Consider the following 24,895-nt stretch of genomic DNA (forward strand, 5'->3'; position numbering starts at 1 on the left):
TAGACACTAGTACACTATTACATGAAATAATGACACTAGTGCACTATTACATGACATATAGACACTAGTGCACTATTATATTAAATATAGACACTAGTGCACTATTACATGAAATATAGACACTAGTGCACTAGTATATTAAATATAGACACTAGTGCACTATTACATGAAATAATTACATTAGTGCACTATTACATGAAATATAGACACGAGTGCACTATTACATGAAATATAGACACTAGTGCACTATTATGTTAAATATAGACACTAGTGCACTATTATGTTAAATATAGACACTAGTGCACTATTACGTTAACTATAGACGTGAGTGCACTATTACATTAAATAGACACTAGTGCACTATTACATGCAATATAGACACTAATGCACTATTACGTTAAATGTAAACACTAGTGCATTATTGCATGAAATATACACTAGTGCACTATTACGTTAAATATAGACACTAGTGCACTATTACATGAAATAATGACACTAGTGCACTATTACATGAAATATAGACACGAGTGCACTATTACGTTAAATATAGACACTAGTGCACTATTACATGAAATAATGACACTAGTGCACTATTACATGAAATATAGACACTAGTGCACTATTATGTTAAATATAGACACTAGTGCACTATTACATGAAATAATGACACTAGTGCACTATTACATGAAATAATGACACTAGTGCACCATTACATGAAATATAGACACTGGTGCACTATTACATGAAATATAGACACTAGTGCACTTTTACATGAAATATAGACACTAGTGCACTTTTACATGAAATAATGACACTAATGCACTATTACATGAAATAACGACGTTCGTGGAGAGTGGGTACTTTCATGTTGATCCCCCCAAAATGTCCCCAGAAAATGTCAAAACATGTGGCCAAGGTGCAACACTGATGCCACCTCTTTTTACGCTCTGGTAGACCAAGTTGTAAACAAGTCCCATTATCAAGTGTTTACGAGCGAGGAAACACTGCACTCTTGACACGACTGAGAGTTGGCACTACTACGTGAGGACAAAGATTAGGACGCATGCAGGACACACACACGCACACGCACACGCACACGCACGCACACGCACGCACACGCACGCACACACACACACACACACACACACACACACACACACACAGGAGGAGCAGAGGAACCTACTGTCCGAGCCATTCTCCTGCAGTGTGCTATAAGAGTCAAAGAAGTAAACACGAGGGAGAGTTTGTATATCTAGTGTAGGATGGAGGACAGCAAGGATGGAGGGAGACAAAGATGGAGAGAGACAAAGATGGAGAGAGACAAAAATGGAGAGAGACAAAGATGGAGTGAGACAAAGATGGAGGGAGACAAAGATGGAGAGAGACAAAGATGGAGAGAGACAAAGATGGAGGGAGACAAAGATGGAGGGAGACAAAGATGGAGAGAGACAAAGATGGAGAGAGACAAAGATGGAGGGAGACAAAGATGGAGGGAGACAAAGATGGAGGGAGATAAAGATGGAGGGAGACAAAGATGGAGGGAGATAAAGATGGAGGGAGACAAAGATGGAGGGAGACAAAGATGGAGGGAGACAAAGATGGAGGGATACAAAGATGGAGAGAGACAAAGATGGAGGGATACAAAGATGGAGGGATACAAAGATGGAGAGAGACAAAGATGGAGGGATACAAAGATGGAGGGATACAAAGATGGAGGGAGACAAAGATGGAGGGAGACAAAGATGGAGGGAGACAAAGATGGAGGGAGACAAAGATGGAGGGAGACAAAGATGGAGGGATACAAAGATGGAGGGATACAAAGGTGGAGGGAGATAAAGATGGAGGGAGATAAAGATGGAGGGATACAAAGATGGAGAGAGACAAAGATGGAGGGATACAAAGATGGAGGGATACAAAGATGGAGAGAGACAAAGATGGAGGGATACAAAGATGGAGGGAGACAAAGATGGAGGGATACAAAGATGGAGGGAGACAAAGATGGAGGGAGACAAAGATGGAGAGAGACAAAGATGGAGGGATACAAAGATGGAGGGATACAAAGATGGAGAGAGACAAAGATGGAGGGAGACAAAGATGGAGGGAGACAAAGATGGAGGGAGACAAAGATGGAGGGATGCATGCAGCAGAGGAATGAAGGGAGAGACGGAGGACAAGAGGATAAAAAGAGAGGAAGTTAGTAGTTTTAGTTTTGGATTCCAGAAGAGAAAAGAAAACTTCTCACCTTCTTTCCACAGCTCAGAAACAAAATGGTCGGATGATTGATGGAGGAGAGAAGCAACGTTGTCATTCAGAGGGTCCATGTTCTTCACCAGCCAGTCATTGGCCTTGTAGTCCACCTGTGTACACATGTACTACTTTAATACACCACCTGTACTACTTTAATACACCACCTGTACACATGTACTACTTTAATACACCACCTGTACACATGTACCACTTTAATACACCACCTGTACTACTTTAATACACCACCTGTGTACACATGTACTACTTTAATACACCACCTGTACTACTTTAATACACCACCTGTACACATGTACTACTTTAATACACCACCTGTACACATGTACCACTTTAATACACCACCTGTACTACTTTAATACACCACCTGTGTACACATGTACTACTTTAATACACCACCTGTACACATGTACTACTTTAATACACCACCTGTACTACTTTAATACACCACCTGTACACATGTACTACTTTAATACACCACGTGTACTACTTTAATACACCACCTGTACACATGTACTACTTTAATACACCACCTGTACACATGTACCACTTTAATACACCACCTGTACTACTTTAATACACCACCTGTGTACACATGTACTACTTTAATACACCACCTGTACACATGTACTACTTTAATACACCACCTGTACACATGTACCACTTTAATACACCACCTGTGCTACTTTAATACACCACCTGTGTACACATGTACTACTTTAATACACCACCTGTACACATGTACTACTTTAATACACCACCTGTACACATGTACCACTTTAATACACCACCTGTACTACTTTAATTCACCACCTGTGTACACACGTACTACTTTAATACACCACCTGTGTACACATGTACTACTTTAATACACCACCTGTACACATGTACCACTTTAATACACCACCTGTACTACTTTAATACACCACCTGTGTACACATGTACTACTTTAATACACCACCTGTACTACTTTAATACACCACCTGTACACATGTACTACTTTAATACACCACCTGTACACATGTACTACTTTAATACACCACGTGTACTACTTTAATACACCACCTGTACACATGTACTACTTTAATACACCACCTGTACACATGTACTACTTTAATACACCACGTGTACTACTTTAATACACCACCTGTACACATGTACTACTTTAATACACCACGTGTACTACTTTAATACACCACCTGTACACATGTACCACTTTAATACACCACCTGTACTACTTTAATACACCACCTGTGTACACATGTACTGCTTTAATACACCACCTGTACACATGTACTACTTTAATACACCACCTGTACACATGTACCACTTTAATACACCACCTGTACTACTTTAATACACCACCTGTGTACACATGTACTACTTTAATACACCACCTGTGTACACATGTACTACTTTAATACACCACCTGTACACATGTACTACTTTAATACACCACCTGTACACATGTACCACTTTAATACACCACCTGTACTACTTTAATACACCACCTGTGTACACGTGTACTACTTTAATACACCACCTGTGTACACATGTACTACTTTAATACACCACCTGTACACATGTACCACTTTAATGAGTGGCCTAGTGGTTAGAGTGTCCGCCCTGAGATCGGTAGGTTGTGAGTTCAAACCCCGGCCGAGTCATACCAAAGACTATAAAAATGGGACCCATTACCTCCCTGCTTGGCACTCAGCATCAAGGGTTGGAATTGGGGGTTAAATCACCAAAATGATTCCCGGGCGCGGCCACCGCTGCTGCCCACTGCTCCCCTCACCTCCCAGGGGGTGATCAAGGGTGATGGGTCAAATGCAGAGAATAATCTCACCACACCTAGTGTGTGTGTGACAATCATTGGTACTTTAACATTTAACTTTAACTTTAATACACCACCTGTACTACTTTAATACACCACCTGTGTACACATGTACTACTTTAATACACCACCTGTGTACACATGTACTACTTAAATACACCACCTGTACACATGTACTACTTTAATACACCACCTGTACACATGTACTACTTTAATACACCACCTGTACACATGTACTACTTTAATACACCACCTGTACACATGTACTACTTTAATACACCACCTGTGTACACATGTACTACTTTAATACACCACATGTACTACTTTAATACACCACCTGTACACATGTACTACTTTAATACACCACCTGTACTACTTTAATACACCACCTGTACACATGTCCTACTTTAATACACCACCTGTACTACTTTAATACACCACCTGTACACATGTACTACTTTAATACACCACCTGTACTACTTTAATACACCACCTGTGTACACATGTACTACTTTAATACACCACACTACTACAATACATGTTCTTCACCAGCCAGTCATTGGCCTTGTGGTCCACCTGACAACACTTGGGAGTACTTTAATACGTCACACTACTACAATCCATCTTCTTCTGCTTATCCACGGTGGAGTTGCGGGGGCAGCAGCCTAAGCAGGGAAGCCCAGACTTTCCTCTCCCCAGCCACTTGGTCCAGCTCCTCCCGGGAGATCCCGAGGCGTTCCCAGGCCAGCCGGGAGACATAGTCTTCCCATGTGTCCTGGGTCTTCCCTGTGGCCTCTTACCGGTCGGACGTGCCCTAAACACCTCCCGAGGGAGGCGTTCGGGTGGCATCCTGACCAGATACCTGAACCACCTCATGTGGCTCCTCTCCATGTGGAGGAGCAGCGGCTTTACTTTGAGTTCCTCCCGGATGACAGAGCTTCTCACCCTATCTCTAAGGGAGAGACCCGCCACCCGGCGGAGGAAACTCATTTGGGCCGCTTGTACCTGTGATCTTGTCCTTTCGGTCATAACCCAAAGCTCATGACCATAGGTGAGGATGGGAACGTAGATCGACCGCTAAATTGAGAGCTTTGCCTTCCGGCTCAGCTCCTTCTTCACCACAACGGATCGATACAGCGTCCGCATTACTGAAGACGCCGCACCGATCCGCCTGTCCATCTCACCATCCACTCTTCCCTCACTCGTGAACAAGACTCCCCCTTTAACCTGGAGATGGCACTCTACCCTTTTCCGGGCGAGAACCATGGACTCGGACTTGGAGGTGCTGATTCTCATCCCAGTCGCTTCACACTCGGCTGCGAACCGATCCAGTGAGAGCTGAAGATCCTGGCCAGATGAAGCCATCAGGACCACATCATGTTTAAAAAGCAGAGACCTAATCCTGCAGCCACCAAACCAGATCCCCTCAACGCCTTGACTGCGCCTAGAAATTCTGTCCATAAAAGTTCAGAACAGAATGGGTGACAAAGGGCAGCCTTGGCGGAGTCCAACCCTCACTGGAAACGTGTCCGACTTACTGCCGGCAATGCGGACCAAGCTCTGACACTGATCATACAGGGAGCGGACCTCCACAATCAGACAGTCCGATACCCCATACTCTCTGAGCACTCCCCACAGGACACGGTCCAATGCCTTCTCCAAGTCCACAAAACACATGTAGACTGGTTGGGCAAACTCCCATGCACCCTCAAGGACCCTGCCGAGAGTATAGAGCTGGTCCACAGTTCCAGGACCAGGACGAAAACCACACTGTTCCTCCTGAATCCGAGGTTGGACTATCCGGTGTAGCCTCCTCTCCAGTACACCTGAATAGACCTTACTGGGAAGGCTGAGGAGTGTGATCCCACGATAGTTAGAACACACCCTCCGGTTCCCCTTCTTAAAGAGAGGAACCACCACCCCGGTCTACCAATCCAGAGGTATCACCCCCGATGCTGCAGAGTCTTGTCAACCAAGACAGCCCCAAAGCATCCAGAACTTTAAGGAACTCCGGGCGGATCTCATCTACCCCCGGGGCTTTGCCTACAGTGGCGGACCTGCGCACATTTTTTAGGACTTATGCAGATCCCAAATACAGATCAGCAGGTACCAGAAGATAAGAAAAGTTGCTTTTGCATAATATTGCCAAACAAAACGCCAGATAATATGTCTGCTAATGGCTGCCACTTTGCGGTCCTTACACACACACCATAGTAACACCAGTATCTTGCGGTCCTTACACACACACACACCATAGTAACACCAGTATCTCTCACTACGGTAGCCACAATGCACCAAAAATCCATCAAGCAGTGCGACTTCATAGCTTACCAAAGTCCTACTAAAACATTTTGACAGACTTGTGAGTGCCGTGTAATGTTCTATATTTTGTTGTTTACTTGGCAACATATTGCAACCTACACCTATCTCTTATGTGTGACTGCCATCTACTGGTCACACTTATCATTACACCATGTACCAAATAAAATAGCTTTGAGGTTGGTAAGCACAACCGGAATTGTTCCGTACACTAGACGCACCGGGTTATAAGGCGCACTGTCCAGTTTTCAGAAAATGAAAGGATTTTAAGTGCACTTTATAGTCCGGAAAATACGGTAGTACTTTTCTACCTTCAAGGTACTCAGCACACGCACACACACACACACTGTAGAGTAGAGTACCTTGCCAGCGTAGTGGATGATGGAGAAGTCTGCTTCCCCGCGAGGTTGCTTGGACTTGAAGAACTTGGGATGGCCGCCCTGCTCGCCAGTCAGCTTGTCCACGAAGGAGCGGTCGGTGGCTCGGGGGAACCAGCACTCTTCATCCAACAGGGCCAGGACCCCGGGCGGGTGGGTCTGCCACAGACAAGAAGAGGTCACCCGAGTGTTCCTGGGCCTCCCTGCCAGGGCGCACCTACTGGTTTTTCAATGAGGTCTATGCATGGCTGCAGGTCCAGGCCAAAGTCGATGAAGTTCCACTCGATGCCCTCGCGCTGGTACTCCTCCTGCTCCAGGATGAACATGGTGTGGTTGAAGAGCTGCTGCAGCTTCTCGTTGGTGTAGTTGATGCACAGCTGCTCGAAGGAGTTCAGCTGGGGGGGGGGGAAGCAGCACATGGCGTCAGGCTAGCTATCCGCAAAGTCCACTTTTTTTACCTGCTTAAAAAAAGGAAACTGATTGAAATTGCATACATTGTACTGCAAAATGTGTTCTTTAAAGCTAGAACTACCAGGGGTTTCTAAACCCACCTGCAATTCCCAGAAGGCAGCCCAAAGGCTGTCAGTTTGAAGTGTACCACTCAATCACCGACTATTTAATGCATCATCACATGGGACCTCTTGAATGCTCAGATTGGGGGAGGGGTATGCTTGAATATATCTCACAGTATTACAAACTTTTTTATGGGGAAAAAACACTTTTAAAAAATATATTTGACTTTTCCATATCATATTTTCTCTTGAAAAATGAAAAAACTAATATTCCTAAAAACCTTGGAAGAGAACTTTTCTCAAAACATTTTTTTCCACTATATATTTGTCTTTGTAAAATTGCATATTTTTCCATTTAAAAATGACACATTTTCTTTGAATATGTTTTTCTGAAAACATTTCTACACAAATTTTGTAAAATAAAAAAAATTCTCTCACAATATCGGCTTTTTTCTAATTAATTTTCTATTATATTCCATATTTGTTTCCACAACCGCACCTTAAATTGGAGTCCTTAATCTCATTATATGCAAATATAATGACAATAAAGTCCATTTTATTCTAAAATGTCATAATTTTTTTCTCTAAAATGTGTTACCTTTTTTCTCTAAATAATCCAACATAATTCTTGCAGTGAAACATTTTTTTCCTAAATATTACACATTTTTTTCTACATAAAAAATACTTTTTATCAAAATATATTTTACTTTAATCTTGTAAAATTACATATCATAATTGTGTCATTAAAAATAAAAGGCATTCCTCAGAATATTCCTAAAATATCTTGTATGAAAACATTTTCTCACATTATTGCAACTTTTTTCTAAAAACAGTATACATTTTTTTTTGTTTTACAATATATTTGACTTTAATCGTGTAAAATGGCATTTTTTTCTATTAAAAATTAACATTTTTCTTTAAAACATTTTTTATGAAAATATTTCTACACAAATCTTGTAAAATTACGGTTTCTCATTGCCTTTACCTAAAAAACAAATCTGTCATTTTTACAAAATATTTTATTGTAATCACGTAAAATGTCGTTTTTTTCTCTAAAATGTGTTACCTTTTTTCTCTAAATAATTCGACATAATTCTTGCACAGTGAACATTATTTTTTCAAAATATAAAACAATTTTTTCCACGTAAAAAATACTTTTTATCAACATCATTTCACTTTAATCTTGTAAGATTACATATCATAATTTTGTCTTGAAAAATAAAAGGCATTTCTCAGAATATTTCTAAAATATCTTGTATGAAAACATTTTCTCACAATATTGCAACTTTTTTCTAAAAACAGTATCCATTTTTTTTTTTTTTACAATATATTTGACTTTAATCGTGTAAAATGGCATTTTCTTTCTTTTAAAAATTAACATTTTTCTTTAAAACATTTTTTATGAAAATATTTCTGCACAAATTACCTTTTCTCTCACAATATTTTCTTTACCTAAAAAACAAATCTGTTATTTTTACAAAATATTTGATTGTAATCACGTAAAATATCATAGTTTTTTCTCTAAAATGTGTTACCTTTTTTCTTTAAATAATCCGACATAATTCTTGCACAGTGAACATTATTTTTTCAAAATATTAAAAATGTTTTTCCACATAAAAAATACTTTTTAATCAACATATATTTCACTTTAATCTTGTAAAATTACATATCATAACTGTGTCTTGAAAAATAAAAGGCATTTCTCAGAATATTAACAGTAAACATTTTTGTTTTGTTTTACAATATATTTGACTTTAATCGTGTAAAATGGCATTTTTTTCTATTAAAAATTAACATTTTTCTTTAAATACTTTTTAATGAAAATATTTCTACAAAAATCTTGTAAAATAAAATGTTTCTCTCACAATATCGTCTTTTTTCTAAAAAATAAAAAAAAATGTTTACAATATATTTGATTGTAATCCCGTAAAATGTCAGTTTTTTCTCTAAAGTGTGTTACCTTTTTTCTCTAAATAATCCAACATAATTCTTGCACAGTGAACATTTTTTTTCAAAATATTACACAATTTTTTTCCACGTAAAAAATACTTTTTATCAAAATATATTTCACTTTAATCTTGTAAAATGACATATCATAATTGTGTCTTGAAAAATAAAAGGCATTTCTCAGAATATTCCTAAAATATCTTGTATGAAAACATTTTCTCACAATATTGCAACTTTTTTCTAAAAACAGTATACATTTTTTTTTTTTACAATATATTTGACTTTAATCGTGTAAAATGGCATTTTCTTTCTTTTAAAAATTACATTTTTCTTTAAAACATTTTTTATGAAAATATTTCTGCACAAATCTTGTAAAATTACTTTTTCTCTCACAATATTTCCTTTACAAAACATTTGATTGTAATCACGTAAAATATCATAGTTTTTTCTCTAAAATGTGTTATCTTTTTTCTTTAAATAATCCGACATAATTCTTGCACAGTAAACATTATTTTTTCAAAATAAAAAAAAAAAAAATTCCACATAAAATACTTTTTAATCAACATATATTTTATTTTAATCTTGTAAATTACATATCATAATACAAATGTTTACAATATATTTGATTGTAATCCCGTAAAATGTCACTTTTTTCTCTAAAGTGTGTTACCTTTTTTTTCTAAATAATCCGACATAATTCTTGCACAGTGAACTTTTTTTTCAAAATATTACACAATTTTTTTCCACGTAAAAAATACTTTTTATCAAAATATATTTCACTTTAATCTTGTAAAATGACATATCATAATTGTGTCATAAGAAATAAAAGGCATTTCTCAGAATATTCCTAAAATACCTTGTATGAAAAAATGTTCTCACATTATTGCAACTTTTTTCTAAAAACAGTATACATTTCTTTTTGTTTTACAATATATTTGACTTTAATCGTGTAAAATGGCATTTTGTTCTATTAAAAATTAAAAATTTTCTTTAAATACTTTTTAATGAAAATATTTCTACAAAAATCTTGTAAAATAAAATGTTTCTCTCACAATATCGTCTTTTTTCTAAAAAATAAATAAAACTGTTTACAATATATTTGATTGTAATCCCGTAAAATGTCATTTTTTTCTCTAAAGTGTGTTACCTTTTTTCTCTAAATAATCCGACATAATTCTTGCACAGTGAACATTTTCTTTTCAAAATATTACACAATTTTTTTCCACGTAAAAAATACTTTTACCAAAATATATTTCACTTTAATCTTGTAAAATTACACATCATAATTTTGTCTTGAAAAATAAAAGACATTTCTCAGAATATTTCTAAAATATCTTGTATGAAAACATTTGCTCACAATATTGCAACTTTTTTCTAAAAACAGTATACATTTTTTTTTTTTACAATATATATTTGACTTTAATCGTGTAAAATGGCATTTTTTTTCTATTAAAAATGTAAAAAAATTCTTTGAATACTTTTTAATGAAAATATTTCTACAAAAATCTTGTAAAATAAAATGTTTCTCTCACAATATTGGCTTTTTTCTAAAAAATAAATAAAAATGTTTACAATATATTTGATTGTAATCCCGTAAAATTTAACTTTTTTCTCTCTAAATAATAATAATAATAATGGATTAGATTTATATAGCGCTTTTCTAGACACTCAAAGCACTTCACAGAGAAGTGAGAACCCATTATTCATTCACACCTGGTGGTGGTAAGCTACTTTCGTAGCCACAGCTGCCCTGGGGTAGACTGACGGAAGCGAGGCTGCCAGTTTGCGCCTACGGCCTCTCCGACCACCACCTATCATTCATTCATCATTCATTCACCGGTGTGAGCGGCACCGGGGGCAAGGGTGAAGTGTCCTGCCCAAGGACACAACGGCAGCTATTTGGATGTCAAGAGGCGGGGAGAGAACCTGCAACCCTCAGGTTTCTGGCACGGCTGCTCTACCCACTACGCCATACCACCCCCAAATGTGTTACCTTTTTTCTCTAAATAATCCGACATAATTCTTGCACAGTGAACATTTTTTTTCAAAATATTACACCATTTTTTTCCACGTAAAAAATACTTTTTATCAAAATATATTTCACTTTAATCTTGTAAAATGACGACATATAATTTTGTCTTGAAAATTAAAAGGCATTTCTCAGAATATTCCTAAAATATCTTGTATGAACATTTTTTCTCACAATATTGCAACTTTTTTCTAAAAACAGTATCCATTTTTTTTTTTTTTTTTACAATATATATGACTTTAATCGTGTAAAATGGCATTTTTTTCTATTAAAAATTAAAAATGTTCTTTACTTTTTAATGAAAATATTTCTACAAAAATCTTGTAAAATAAAATGTTTCTCTCACAATATCGGCTTTTTTCTGAAAAATAAATAAAAATGTTTACAATATATTTGATTGTAATCCCGTGAAATGTAAGTTTTTTCTCTAAAGTGTGTTACCTTTTTTCTCTAAATAATCCGACATAATTCTTGCACAGTGAACATTTTTTTTCAAAATATTACACAATGTTTTTCCACGTAAAAAATACTTTTTATCAAAATATATTTCACTTTAATCTTGTAAAATGACATATCATAATTGTGTCTTGAAAAATAAAAGGCATTTCTCAGATTATTCCTAAAATATCTTGTATGAAAACATTTTCTGACAATATTGCAACTTTTTTCTAAAAACAGTATACAGTTTTTTTGTTTAACAATATATTTGACTTTAATCGCGTAAAATGGCCTTTTTTTTCTATTAAAAATTTTAAAATTTTCTTTGAAAACTTTTTAATGAAAATATTTCTACAAAAATCTTGTAAAATAAAATGTTTCTCTCACAATATCGGCTTTTTTCTAAAAAAATAAATAAAAATGTTTACAATATATTTGATTGTAATCCCGTAAAATGTCAGTTTTTTTCTCTAAAGTGTGTTACCTTTTTTCTCTAAATAATCCGACATAATTCTTGCACAGTGAACATTTTTTTTCAAAATATTACACAATTTTTTTCCACGTAAAAAATACTTTTTATCAAAATATATTTCACTTTAATCTTGTAAAATTACATATCATAATTGTGTCTTGAAAAATAAAAGGCATTTCTCAGAATATTCCTAAAATATCTTGTATGAAAACATTTTCTCACATTATTGCAACTTTTTTCTAAAAACAGTATACATTTTTTTTTGTTTTACAATATATTTGACTTTAGTCGTGTGAAATGGCATTTTTTTTCTATTAAAAATTTTAAAATTTTCTTTGAAAACTTTTTAATGAAAATATTTCTACAAAAATCTTATAAAATAAAATGTTTCTCTCACAATATCGTCTTTTTTCTAAAAAAATAAAAAAAATGTTTACAATATATTTGATTGTAATCCCGTAAAATGTCAATTTTTTCTCTAAAGTGTGTTACGTTTTTTCTCTAAATAATCCGACATAATTCTTGCACAGTGAACATTTTTTTTCAAAATATTACACAATTTTTTTCCACGTAAAAAATACTTTTTATCAAAATATATTTCACTTTAATCTTGTAAAATTACATATCATAATTTGTCTTGAAAAATAAAAGGCATTTCTCAGAATATTCCTAAAATATCTTGTAAGAAAACATTTTCTCACATTATTGCAACTTTTTTCTAAAAACAGTATACATTTTTTTTTTGTTTTACAATATATTTGACTTTAGTCGTGTAAAATGGCATTTTTTTTCTATTAAAAATTTTAAAATTTTCTTTGAAAACTTTTTAATGAAAATATTTCTACAAAAATCTTGTAAAATAAAATGTTTCTCTCACAATATCGGCTTTTTTCTAAAAAAAGAAATAAAAATGTTTACAATATATTTGATTGTAATCCCGTAAAATGTCAGTTTTTTTCTCTAAAGTGTGTTACCTTTTTTCTCTAAATAATCCGACATAATTCTTGCACAGTGAACATTATTTTTTCAAAATATTAAAAATGTTTTTCCACATAAAAAATACTTTTTAATCAACATATATTTCACTTTAATCTTGTAAAATTACATATCATAATTGTGTCTTGAAAAATAAAAGGCATTTCTCAGAATATTCCTAAAATATCTTGTATGAAAACATTTTCTCACATTATTGCAACTTTTTTCTAAAAACAGTATACATTTTTTTTGTTTTACAATATATTTGACTTTAGTCGTGTAAAATGGCATTTTTTTTCTATTAAAAATTTAAAAATTTTCTTTGAAATCTTTTTAATGAAAATATTTCTACAAAAATCTTGTAAAATAAAATGTTTCTCTCACAATATCGGCTTTTTTCTAAAAAAATAAATAAAAATGTTTACAATATATTTGATTGTAATCCCGTAAAATGTCACTTTTTTTCTCTAAAGTGTGTTACCTTTTTTCTCTAAATAATCCGACATAATTCTTGCACAGTGAACTTTTTTTTTCAAAATATTACACAATTTTTTTCCACGTAAAAAATACTTTTTATCAAAATATATTTCACTTTAATCGTGTAAAATGGCATTTTTTTCTTTTAAAAATTAAAATTTTTCTTTAAATATTTGTATGGTGGAATGTGCTGAAGGTGGAATGGTTTGAATAGGTTGAAAAATGTGGAAATGGTGAAAGTTTGAAAAATGGCCAATTCATTTTAAATGGGAAAAATGTCCCGGAAAACCTGGAATTCTGGGAAATCTGGGAATTTTTGGAAATTGTCAAAGGAAAGCTCGCAATTCTTGAATAGGCTGAACAGTTTGAAGTTGGAACACTTTGAATCGGGTGAAAAATGTGGAAGGTAGAACAAGCCAAAATCTGCAGAAGAAGAAGTTGAATAAATAGATGAATTTTGGTGTAGAAAAGCATATTATTGTGTGAATGTTTGAAGCATTCACACAATAAGACCATTTACTGAGTTGGAGACTTAGTGGACAACTTCAGCAGGATTACGGTTAACCAAAGATGGAGACCTCATACATGACATAAAACACACCTGAAAGATCTCGAAGCCGGCGATATCGAGGATGCCGATGAAGGAGGCTCCCTGCCGTTGTCTGCGGTCCAGAGCTCTGTTGATCCGGTGCACCAACCACCTGAACAGGCGCTCGTAGGTGGCCTTGGCCAAGGCCTGCACGGCAAAGTCCGCCTGTTGGAAGAGACGCGTCAACGTTATAAGATGCAGCATACTACAAGTCCTAAATAGGAGGAATAGAGCCTGGATCTGGCCCACACACCTTTTCTATATGAGCCCAGAATAATGATCAGATCATTCAGACTTTTCTGGACGTTTTAGAATTCACAGGAAATACACAAGACTGCGGTCACTAGGATGCAGGCTTAAGACCGCCATTGTGATGCAGCCGACTTTGTCTCTCCATCCATCTTCTTCCGCTTATCTGAGGTGGGGTCGCGGGGGCAGCAGCCTAAGCAGAGAAGCCCAGACTTCCCTTGTTCCAGCCACTTCGTCCAGGTCTTCCCGGGGGATCCCGAGGCGTTCCCAGACATAGTCTCCCTAACGTGTCCTGGGTCTTTCCTGTGGCCTCCTACCGGTCGAACGTGTGCTAAACACCTCCCTAGGGAGGCGTACGGGGAGCAGATGCCTGAAACACCTCATCTGGCTCCTCTCCAAGTGGAGGAGCAGTGGCCGGATGACAGAACTTCTCACCCTATCTCTAAGGGAGAGACCCACCACCCAGCGGAAGAAACTCATTTCAGTCACCATGATCTTGTCCTTCAGGTCACAACCCAAAGCTTGTGAGGATGGGAACGTATATGGACCGTTAAATTGAGAGCTTTGCCTTCCGGCTCAGCTCCTTCTTCACCACGACTGATCGATACAGCGTCCGCATTACTGAAGACGCCGCACCGATCCGCCTTTCCATCTCACCATCCACTCTTCCCTCAAGACTCCCAGGTACTTGAACTCCTCCACTTGGGGAGGCGTCCAAAGGGGCCAATGACAGTTTAAAAACAATCCCACTGAAGGTCTCAAGAATCCAAAAGGGTCCCACTCAAAAGCGTAACAAATAAGTCGTACATTTTTGTAACTTTCAACACTTAAGTCCCTTGATCCACTTCAGATCTATCCTTCGATTTTAAGTTGTAATAATTTTTTTAAAAATTAGTTTTATGTCTTTTTGTCAAAAGAAAACTTGTTTTTTTTAATGTTAAAAACATAAGATATGCAACATTTTCCAACAACATTTTTTTAAGTTGAATAATTGATGTGAAGTAATTGGAGTCTTAAAAAATTCCCCAAAACGTTGATTTTAATTAATATTTTTTTGTAACAATGACCGTTTAAAAATGTCCATAAATTCCAAAGGGTCCCACTCAAAAGTGAAACAAACAAGTCATACTTTTTTATTTATTTTTTACTTTCAACACTTAAGTCCCTTGATCAACTTCAGATCCATCCGACAATTTTAAGGTGTTTTTATTTTATTTTAATAGTTTTAGCCTTTGTTATCAAAAGAAAACTTTTGTTTTTTTATGGCAAAAACCCAAAATATGCAACATGTTGCCCAAAAAAACATTTCAAAGTGGAATATTTGATGCAAAGTATTTGGAGTCTACAATAGGTCTGTAACTATGACAACATGAATATTTTTAGAACACTGACAGTATAAAAAAAAAGGCACCCACTAGTCAGTGTTTGAAATATATCACATAGTTACTTTCAACACTTAAATCTACAGTTCAACTTCAGATCTACACGTCGATTTTAAGTTGTAATTTTATTTATTTTTTTAAACGTGTTTTATGTCTTTTTGTCAAAAGAAAACTTGTTTTTTTTTAATGTCAAAAACAAGATATGCAACATTTTCCAACAACATTTTTTTTAGTTGAATAATTGATGTGAAGTAATTGGAGCCTTAAAAAATTCCCCAAAACTTTGATTTTAATTAATAATTTTTTGGAACAATGAGCGTTTAACAAAAAAACCCCATGAATTCCAAATGATTCAAAATGGTCCCACTCAAAAGTGTAACAAATAAGTCATACTTTTTTTTTTTTTTTTTTTCAACACTTAAGTCCTTTGATCAACTTCAGATCTATCTGTCGATTTTAAGGTGTTTTTATTTATTTTGAAAAATTTGTTTCATGCCTTTTTTTATCTAAAGAAAACTTAAGTTTTTTTATGGCAAAAACCCAAAATATGCAACATTTTTGCCCCCAAAAAACATTTCAAAGTGGAATATTTGATGCAAAATATTTGGGTCTGTAATTATGACAACATTAATGTATTTTTTTGAACACTGACAGTATAAAAAAAAAGGTTTTGGGGATCTTTTTTAATTAATAATTTTTTGTAACAATGACCGTTTAAAAATTTCCATAAATTCCAAAAGATCCCACTCAACATACTTTATTTTTTATTTTTTTACTTTCAACACTTAAGTCCTTTGATCAACTTCAGATCTATCCGCCGATTTTAAGGTGTTTTTATTTATTTTGAAAAATTGGTTTCATGCCTTTTTTTAATCAAAAGAAAACTTACGTTTTTTTATGGCAAAAACCCAAAATATGCAACATTTTTGCCACCAAAAAACATTTCAAAGTGGAATATTTGATGCAAAATATTTGGGTCTGTAATTATGACAACATTAATATATTTTTTTTAACACTGACAGTATAAAAAAAAAAGGTTTTGGGGATCTTTTTTAATTAATAATTTTTTGTAACAATGACCGTTTAAAAATTTCCATAAATTCCAAAAGATCCCACTCAAAAGTGTAACAAACAAGTCATACTTTTTTTTATTTTTATTTTTTTTTATTTTTTTACTTTCAACACTTAAGTCCCTTGATCAACTTCAGATCTATCCATCAATTTTAAAAGTGTTTTTATATTTTTAAATTTATTTCATGACTTTTTTATCAAAAGAAAACTTAGTTTTTTTATGGCAAAAACCCCAAATATGCAACATTTCCACCCCCTAAAAAACATTTCAAAGTGGAACATTTGATGCAAAATATTTGGGTCTGTTATTATGACAACAATAATATTTTCTGAACACTGACAGTATAAAAAAAAATGTTTAAGCTTTTTTTTGTTTAATGCCTTTTTTGTCAAGAGAAAACTTAGGTTTTATTTTATGGCAAAACCCCAAAATATGCAAATGTTTCCCCCAAAAAACATTTCAAAGTGGAATATTTGATGCAAAATATTTGGGTCTGTAATTATGACAACATTAATATTTATTGAACACTGACAGTATAAAAAAAATGTTTTTGGGGATCCAAAAGGCACCCACTAGTCAGTGTTTGAAATATATCACATAGTTACTTTCAACACTTAAATCCACAGTTCAATGTCAGATCTACACGTCGATTTTAAGTTGTAATTATTATTATTTTTTTTTAAACGTGTTTTATGCCTTTTTGTCAAAAGAAAACTTGTTTTTTTTTAATGTCAAAAACATAAGATATGCAACATTTTCTGACAACATTTTTTTTAGTTGAATAATTGATGTGAAGTAATTGGAGCCTTAAAAAATTCCCAAAAACTTTGACCGTTTAAAAAAAAATACCATGAATTCCAAATGATTCCAAATGATCCCACTCAAAAGTGTAACAAATAAGTCATACTTTTTTTTTTTTCAACACTTAAGTCCCTTGATCAACTTCAGATCCATCCGACAATTTTAAGGTGTTTTTATTTATTTTGAAAAATGTGTTTCATGCCTTTTTTTTTTATCAAAAGAAAACTTACGTTTTTTTTATGGCAAAAACCCAAAATATGCAACATTTTTGCCCCCAAAAAACATCAAAGTGGAATATTTGATGCAAAATATTTGGGTCTGTAATTATGACAACATTAATGTATTTTTTTGAAAACTGACAGTATAAAAAAAAAAAGGTTTTGGGGATCTTTTTTAATTAATAATTTTTTGTAACAATGACCGTTTAAAAATTTCCATAAATTCCAAAAGATCCCACTCAAAAGTGTAACAAACTTTTTTTTTTTTTTTTTTTTACTTTCAACACTTAAGTCCCTTGATTAACTTCAGATCCATCCATCAATTTTAAAGTGTTTTTATATTTTTACATTTATTTCATGACTTTTTTATCAAAAGAAAACTTATTTTTTTCAATGGCAAAAACCCCAAATATGCAACATTTCCCCCCCCAAAAAAACATTTCAAAGTGGAACATCTGATGCAAAATATTTGGGTCTGTAATTATGACAACATTAATATTTTCTGAACACTGACAGTATTAAAAAAATTATTTTAGTTTTTTTTGTTTTATGCCCTTTTTGTCAAAAGAAAACTTAGGTTTTATTTTATGGCAAAACCCCAAAATATGCAACATGTTTCCCCCAAAAAACATTTCAAAGTGGAATATTTGATGCAAAATATTTGGGTCTGTAACTATGACAGCATTAATATTTTTTGAACACTGACAGTATAAAAAAAAAGGCACCCACTAGTCAGTGTTTGAAATACAAACCCCGTTTCCATATGAGTTGGGAAATTGTGTTAGATGTAAATATAAACGGAATACAATGATTTGCAAATCCTTTTCAACCCATATTCAGTTGAATGCACTACAAAGACAACATATTTGATGTTCAAACTCATAAACTTTAATTATTTTTTGCAAATAATAATTAACTTAGGATTTTATGGCTGCAACACGTGCCAAAGTAGTTGGGAAAGGGCATGTTCACCACTGTGTTACATGGCCTTTCCTTTTAACAACACTCAGTAAACAATTGGGAACTGAGGAAACTAATTGTTGAAGCTTTGAAAGTGGAATTCTTTCCCATTCTTGTTTTATGTACAGCTTCAGTCGTTCAACATATTTTACGCTTCATAATGTGTCACACATTTTCAATGGGAGACAGGTCTGGACTGCAGGCGGACCAGGAAAGTACCCGCACTCTTTTTTTTACGAAGCCACGCTGTTGTAACACATGCTGAATGTGGCTTGGCATTGTCTTGCTGAAATAAGCAGGGGCGTCCATGAAAAAGACGACGCTTAGATGGCAGCATATGTTGTTCCAAAAGCTGTATGTACCTTTCATCATTAATGGTGCCTTCACAGATGTGTAAGTTACCCATGTCTTGGCCACTAATACACCCCCATACCATCACACATGCTGCCTTTTACACTTTCACCCTAGAACATGTCTTGGGCACTAATGCACCTCCATACCATCACACATGCTGGCTTTTGAACTTTGCGTCGATAACAGTCTGGATGGTTCGCTTCCTCTTTGGTCCGGATGACACGATGTCGAATATTTCCAAAAACACTTTGAAATGTGGACTCGTCAGACCACAGAACACTTTTCCACTTTGCATGAGTCCATCTTAGATGATCTCGGGCCCAGAGAAGCCGGCGGCGTTTCTGGGTGTTGTTGATAAATGGCTTTCGCTTTGCATAGTAGAGCTTTAACTTGCACTTACAGATGTAGCGACCAACTGTATTTAGTGACAGTGGTTTTCTGAAGTGTTCCTGAGCGCATGTGGTGATATCCTTTAGAGATTGATGTTGGTTTTTGATACAGTGCCATCTGAGGGATGGAAGGTCACGGTCATTCAATGTTGGTTTCCGGCCATGCCGCTTATGTGGAGTGATTTCTCCAGATTCTCTGAACCTTTTGATGATATTATGGACCGTAGATGTTGAAATCCCTAAATTCCTTGCAAAAGCTGGTTGAGAAAGGTTTTTCTTAAACTGTTCAACAATGTGCTCACACAGTTGTGGACAAAGGGGTGTACCTCGCCCCATCCTTCCTTGTGAAAGACTGAGCATTTTTTGGGAAGCTGTTTTTATACCCAATCATGGCACCCACCTGTTCCCAATTAGCCTGTTCACCTGTGGGATGTTCCAAATAAGTGTTTGATGAGCATTCCTCAACTTTATCAGTATTTATTGCCACCTTTCCCAACTTCTTTGGCACGTGTTGCTGGCATCAAATTCTAAAGTTAATGATTATTTGCAAAAAAAAAAAAAAAGTTTATGAGTTTGAACATCAAATATGTTGTCTTTGTAGCATATTCAACTGAATATGGCTTGAAAAGGATTTGCAAATCATTGTATTCCGTTTATATTTACATCTAACACAATTTCCCAACTCATATGGAAACGGGGTAGCTACTTTCAACACTTAAATCTACAGTTCAACTTCAGATCTAAACGTCGATTACACCTTTTTAATATATTTTTGGAGTAATGACAGCTTCACCTTTGAGATGTTTTTCTTGTAAGAGTATTTACTGCCATGGCCAGTCCCAAGGAAGTAGTACCTGTTCCTTGGTCTGGGCCTTCTGCACATACTCCCGACCCACTTTGATCCTGGGGGTGAGGATGGCCCGGGTGAACTCCAGCACGTTGATGCCCAGCAGATGGCAGAGCTTCTGTGCCGCCGTGTTATCGGGCATGGAGGCCTGGTCGTGGTTCTTCTCCTTGGTGAAGGAGATGTTCCCAAACTGCAGCACGGCGGAGATGACCTTCAGCATGGCTGAGAGGACACGGCGTCAGGGAAGGTCGCCACAATTCAACACATTCTCTCCACTTACACATCAACTCTTCCGGGTTGAAGCCCATGATGCCCATGGAGTCCATGGTCTGGGTGAAGTTCTCAGAGTCACTCTGACCGGGGACATTTATGGAACCCCCGCTGAGAAAGCGGTACTGGTCTGCGGTGCCTAACAGCAGGTCCTCTGCGGGTACAAAGAGGTGAGGTGAGGTGAGGAGAACTTCCAGACTGCCGAGTCCTTCGCCGACTCACTTTTAGTCTCCTCAGAGGAGCCGTGCAACATCTGGTAGAAGATGTGGAAGGTCCGCTCCTCCTTGGCCTGACGGGTGGCCCGGGACTTCTCCAGGAGGTCTGAGGTCGGAGCAGTTAAGGAGGGGTGGGCGGGTCCTAACAAGAGAAAGTGTGTGTGTGTGTGTAGGACACTTGGAAGGAAGGATACAGGTCTCGATGTTGGCGCCCACGATGTACCCCGCCACGTCAAAGTTGATGCGGATGAATTTACCCTGAGGGAAGAATGACAGAGTCCACTTTTACTGACATGGCGGTAATAGTCTAGATCACGCTCAGAAATATAATATGTCATATGTGATGTATAATGTGTAATATATGATGTATAATGTGTAATATATGATGTATAATGTGTAATATATAATGTATAATGTATAATATATGATGTATAATATGTCATATGTGATGTATAATCAGTGCCGGCCCAAGCCTCCATGGGGCCCTAAGCAAAATTTGATTTTGGGGCCCTCTATTTCTGCCAATAATATATAAATAATATATAAACTCATTGCGGCTCTGGCAGTGTTGTTTACATTATCCTATTGTCAGCCTGGCATGTCTTTACAAATGACATGTCATTTATAAAGATATGGGGGTGGCCCAGTTAAGAACATAAATAATACCAATGAATGAACGAATGATGTCCAGAGTGCCACATATAGTTCCTAATCTTAAAATGTAGAAAACATTCAGCTACAAGAGTGGCCTGGGGTTGAACAGTCCAAGTGATAAAGCTTTGTATTTACAGTAAAAGTGTCATCTTGTCTCATCAGTCTTGTACATATTAGTCTTTAATTACTAGTTTATATTTTTAGTTAATTGTTCATATTTAATGTTTACTTTGTACAAAGAGAGCGCAGTCTACTGAAGTTAAATTCCATGTGTGTTAAACATAACTGGACAATAAAGCTGATTCTGATTCACTTTATTATTTTTGGTAACAAAAACCTGAAACAGCAATGTGCAAAAATGTTGACCTAAAATTGTGTTTTTGTACAATAATATATCTTTGATCATTTAGAAATCATCAGTCAGACTCGTACATGCAAAAAAAAAAAAAAATTTTTTTTTTTGTTAATTGCTTTTGGGGGCCCCCTGGTGGCCGCGGGGCCCTAAGCAAGCGCTTAGTACGCTTATGCATTGGGCCGGCTCTGTGTATAATGTGTAATATATGATGTATAATGTGTCATATGTGATGTATATGTCATATGTGATGTATAATATGTCATATGTGACGTATAATGTGTAATATATGACGTATAATGTGTCATATGTGATGTATAATGTGTCATATGTGATGTATAATGTGTCATATGTGATGTATGTGTCATATGTGATGTATAATGTGTAATATATGATGTATAATGTATAATATATGATGTATAATGTCATATATGATGTATAATGTGTAATATATGATGTATACTATGTCATATATGATGCATAATGTCATATATGATGTATAATGTGTAATAAATGATGTATAATGTGTAATATATGATGTATAATGTATAATATATGATGTATAATATGTCATATATGATGTATAATGTGTAATATATGATGTATAATATGTAATATATGATGTTTAATATGTCATATATGATGTATAATGTGTAATATATGATGTATAATGTGTAATATATGATGCATAATGTGTAATATATGATGTATAATATGTAATATATGATGTTTAATATGTCATATATGATGTATAATGTGTAACATATGATGTATAATATGTAATATATGTTTAATATGTCATATATGATGTATAATATGTAATATATGTTTAATATGTCATATATGATGTATAATATGTCATATATGATGTATAATGTGTAATATATGATGTATAATATGTAATATATGATGTATAATATGTCATATATGATGTATAATATATCATGTATAATGTGTAATATATGATGTATAATATGTCATATATGATGCATAATGTGTAGAATATGATGTATAATATGTAATATATGATGTATAATATGTCATATAGAATGTATGTGTAATATTTTATGTATAATATGTAATATATGATGTAAAATATGTAATATATGATGTATAATGTGTAATATATTATGTATAATGTGTAATATATTATGTGTAATATATAATATATGATGTATAATGTCATATGATGTATAATATATAATATATTATATGTCATATATGATGTATAATACATAATATATGATGCATTATACGTCATATATAATATGACATATTATACATCATATATTATGTCATATATGATGTATAATATGTGATGTATGATGTATAATATGTCATATATGATGTATAATATATGATATATATTATGTAATATATCATGTATAATATATATGATGTATAATGTGTCATATATAATGAATAATGTCATATATGATGTATAATGTCAAATATGATGTATAATATGAAAATTATGATGTATAATGTGTAATATATGATGTATAATATGTCATATATGATGTATAATTTTTAATATGTGATATGACATATAATATATTATGTCAAATATGTCATATATAATATGACGCATTATACATCATATGTGATGTATAATATGTAATATATGATGTATAATATATGATGTATAATATGTAATATATGATGTATAATATATAATATATGATGTATAATATATGATGTATAATATGTAATATATGATGTATAATATATGATGTATAATATGTAATATATGATGTATAATGTGTCATATATACTGTATTTTTCAGAGTATAAGTCGCACTGGAGTATAAGTCGCATTTTTTTGGGTAAATGTATTTGATAAAAGCCAACACCAAGAATAGACATTTGAAAGGCAATTTAGAATAAATGAAGAATAGTGAACAACAGGCTGAATAAGTGTACGTTATATGAGGCATAAATAACCAACTGGTATGTTAACGTAACATATTATGGTAAGAGTCATTCAAATAACTATAACATATAGAACATGCTATACGTTTACCAAACAATCTGTCACTCCTAATCGCTAAATCCCATGAAATCTTATAGGTCTAGTCTCTTACGTGAATGAGATCAATAATATTATTTGATATTTTACGCTAATGTGTTCATCATTTCACACATAAGTCGCTCCTGAGTATAAGTCGCACCCCCGGACAAATTATGAAAAAAACTGCGACTTATAGTCCGAAAAATACGGTAATGTATAATGTCATATATGATGTATAATATGTCATGTATGATGTCAAATATGTCATATATAATATGACGTATTATACATCTTATATGATGTATATGTCATATATGATGTATAACATATAATATATGATGTATGTGTCATATATAATGTCATTTATGATGTATAATATATGTCATATATGATGTACATATATGACACACATTCATTCATTAATATTGTTGAAAAAATAAAAAACAATTATTGGACCTTGAAAATGTTTTTGTGGGACTTACAAATCTGGAGGAGTTGTCATTCTTCACCGTTTTAGCGTTGCCGAACGCCTCCAGTATGGGGTTGGCTTGCAGGAGCTGTCTCTCCAGCTCTCCCTGTGAACACACACACACACACACACACACACACACACACACACACACACACACACACACACACACACACACACACACACACACACACACACACACGCACACACACACGCACACACACACGCACACACACACGCACACACACACGCACACACGCGCACACACACACACACACACACACACTAAATTAGCTCAGCACACGATACAAATGTGAAGGACACAAGATAAGATGTGTGTGTGTGTGTGTGTGTGTGTGTGTGTGTGTGTGAGAGAGAAGGACAGTCAGGATGTCAAAATAAGAGCACGACCTTCAAC

The 24,895-nt window shown here is 34.5% G+C and overlaps 1 protein-coding gene across 5 annotated transcripts in view; it reads right to left on the reverse strand.

The window, feature by feature from the left end:
- myh14 (myosin, heavy chain 14, non-muscle) overlaps positions 1-24,895 on the reverse strand; it is a 149,939-nt gene that overhangs the window by 58,932 nt on the left and 66,112 nt on the right. For 4 of the 5 annotated variants that reach the window (XM_072913081.1, XM_072913080.1, XM_072913079.1 and 1 more), the window contains 10 exons: positions 24,491-24,583; positions 21,186-21,249; positions 20,999-21,097; positions 20,787-20,930; positions 20,514-20,728; positions 14,247-14,399; positions 7,017-7,190; positions 6,781-6,954; positions 2,243-2,357; positions 1,184-1,252 (listed from right to left, as the gene is read on the reverse strand). In XM_072913081.1, the coding sequence (XP_072769182.1) occupies positions 1,184-1,252; positions 2,243-2,357; positions 6,781-6,954; positions 7,017-7,190; positions 14,247-14,399; positions 20,514-20,728; positions 20,787-20,930; positions 20,999-21,097; positions 21,186-21,249; positions 24,491-24,583 (1,300 nt within the window). The remainder of the gene's footprint in view (positions 1-1,183; positions 1,253-2,242; positions 2,358-6,780; positions 6,955-7,016; positions 7,191-14,246; positions 14,400-20,513; positions 20,729-20,786; positions 20,931-20,998; positions 21,098-21,185; positions 21,250-24,490; positions 24,584-24,895) is intronic. The other variant, XM_072913082.1, reaches the window with a different exon arrangement.

Source organism: Nerophis lumbriciformis, linkage group LG04, assembly GCF_033978685.3.
Source record: "Nerophis lumbriciformis linkage group LG04, RoL_Nlum_v2.1, whole genome shotgun sequence".
In the NCBI taxonomy this organism is placed as follows: Eukaryota; Metazoa; Chordata; class Actinopteri; order Syngnathiformes; family Syngnathidae; genus Nerophis; species Nerophis lumbriciformis.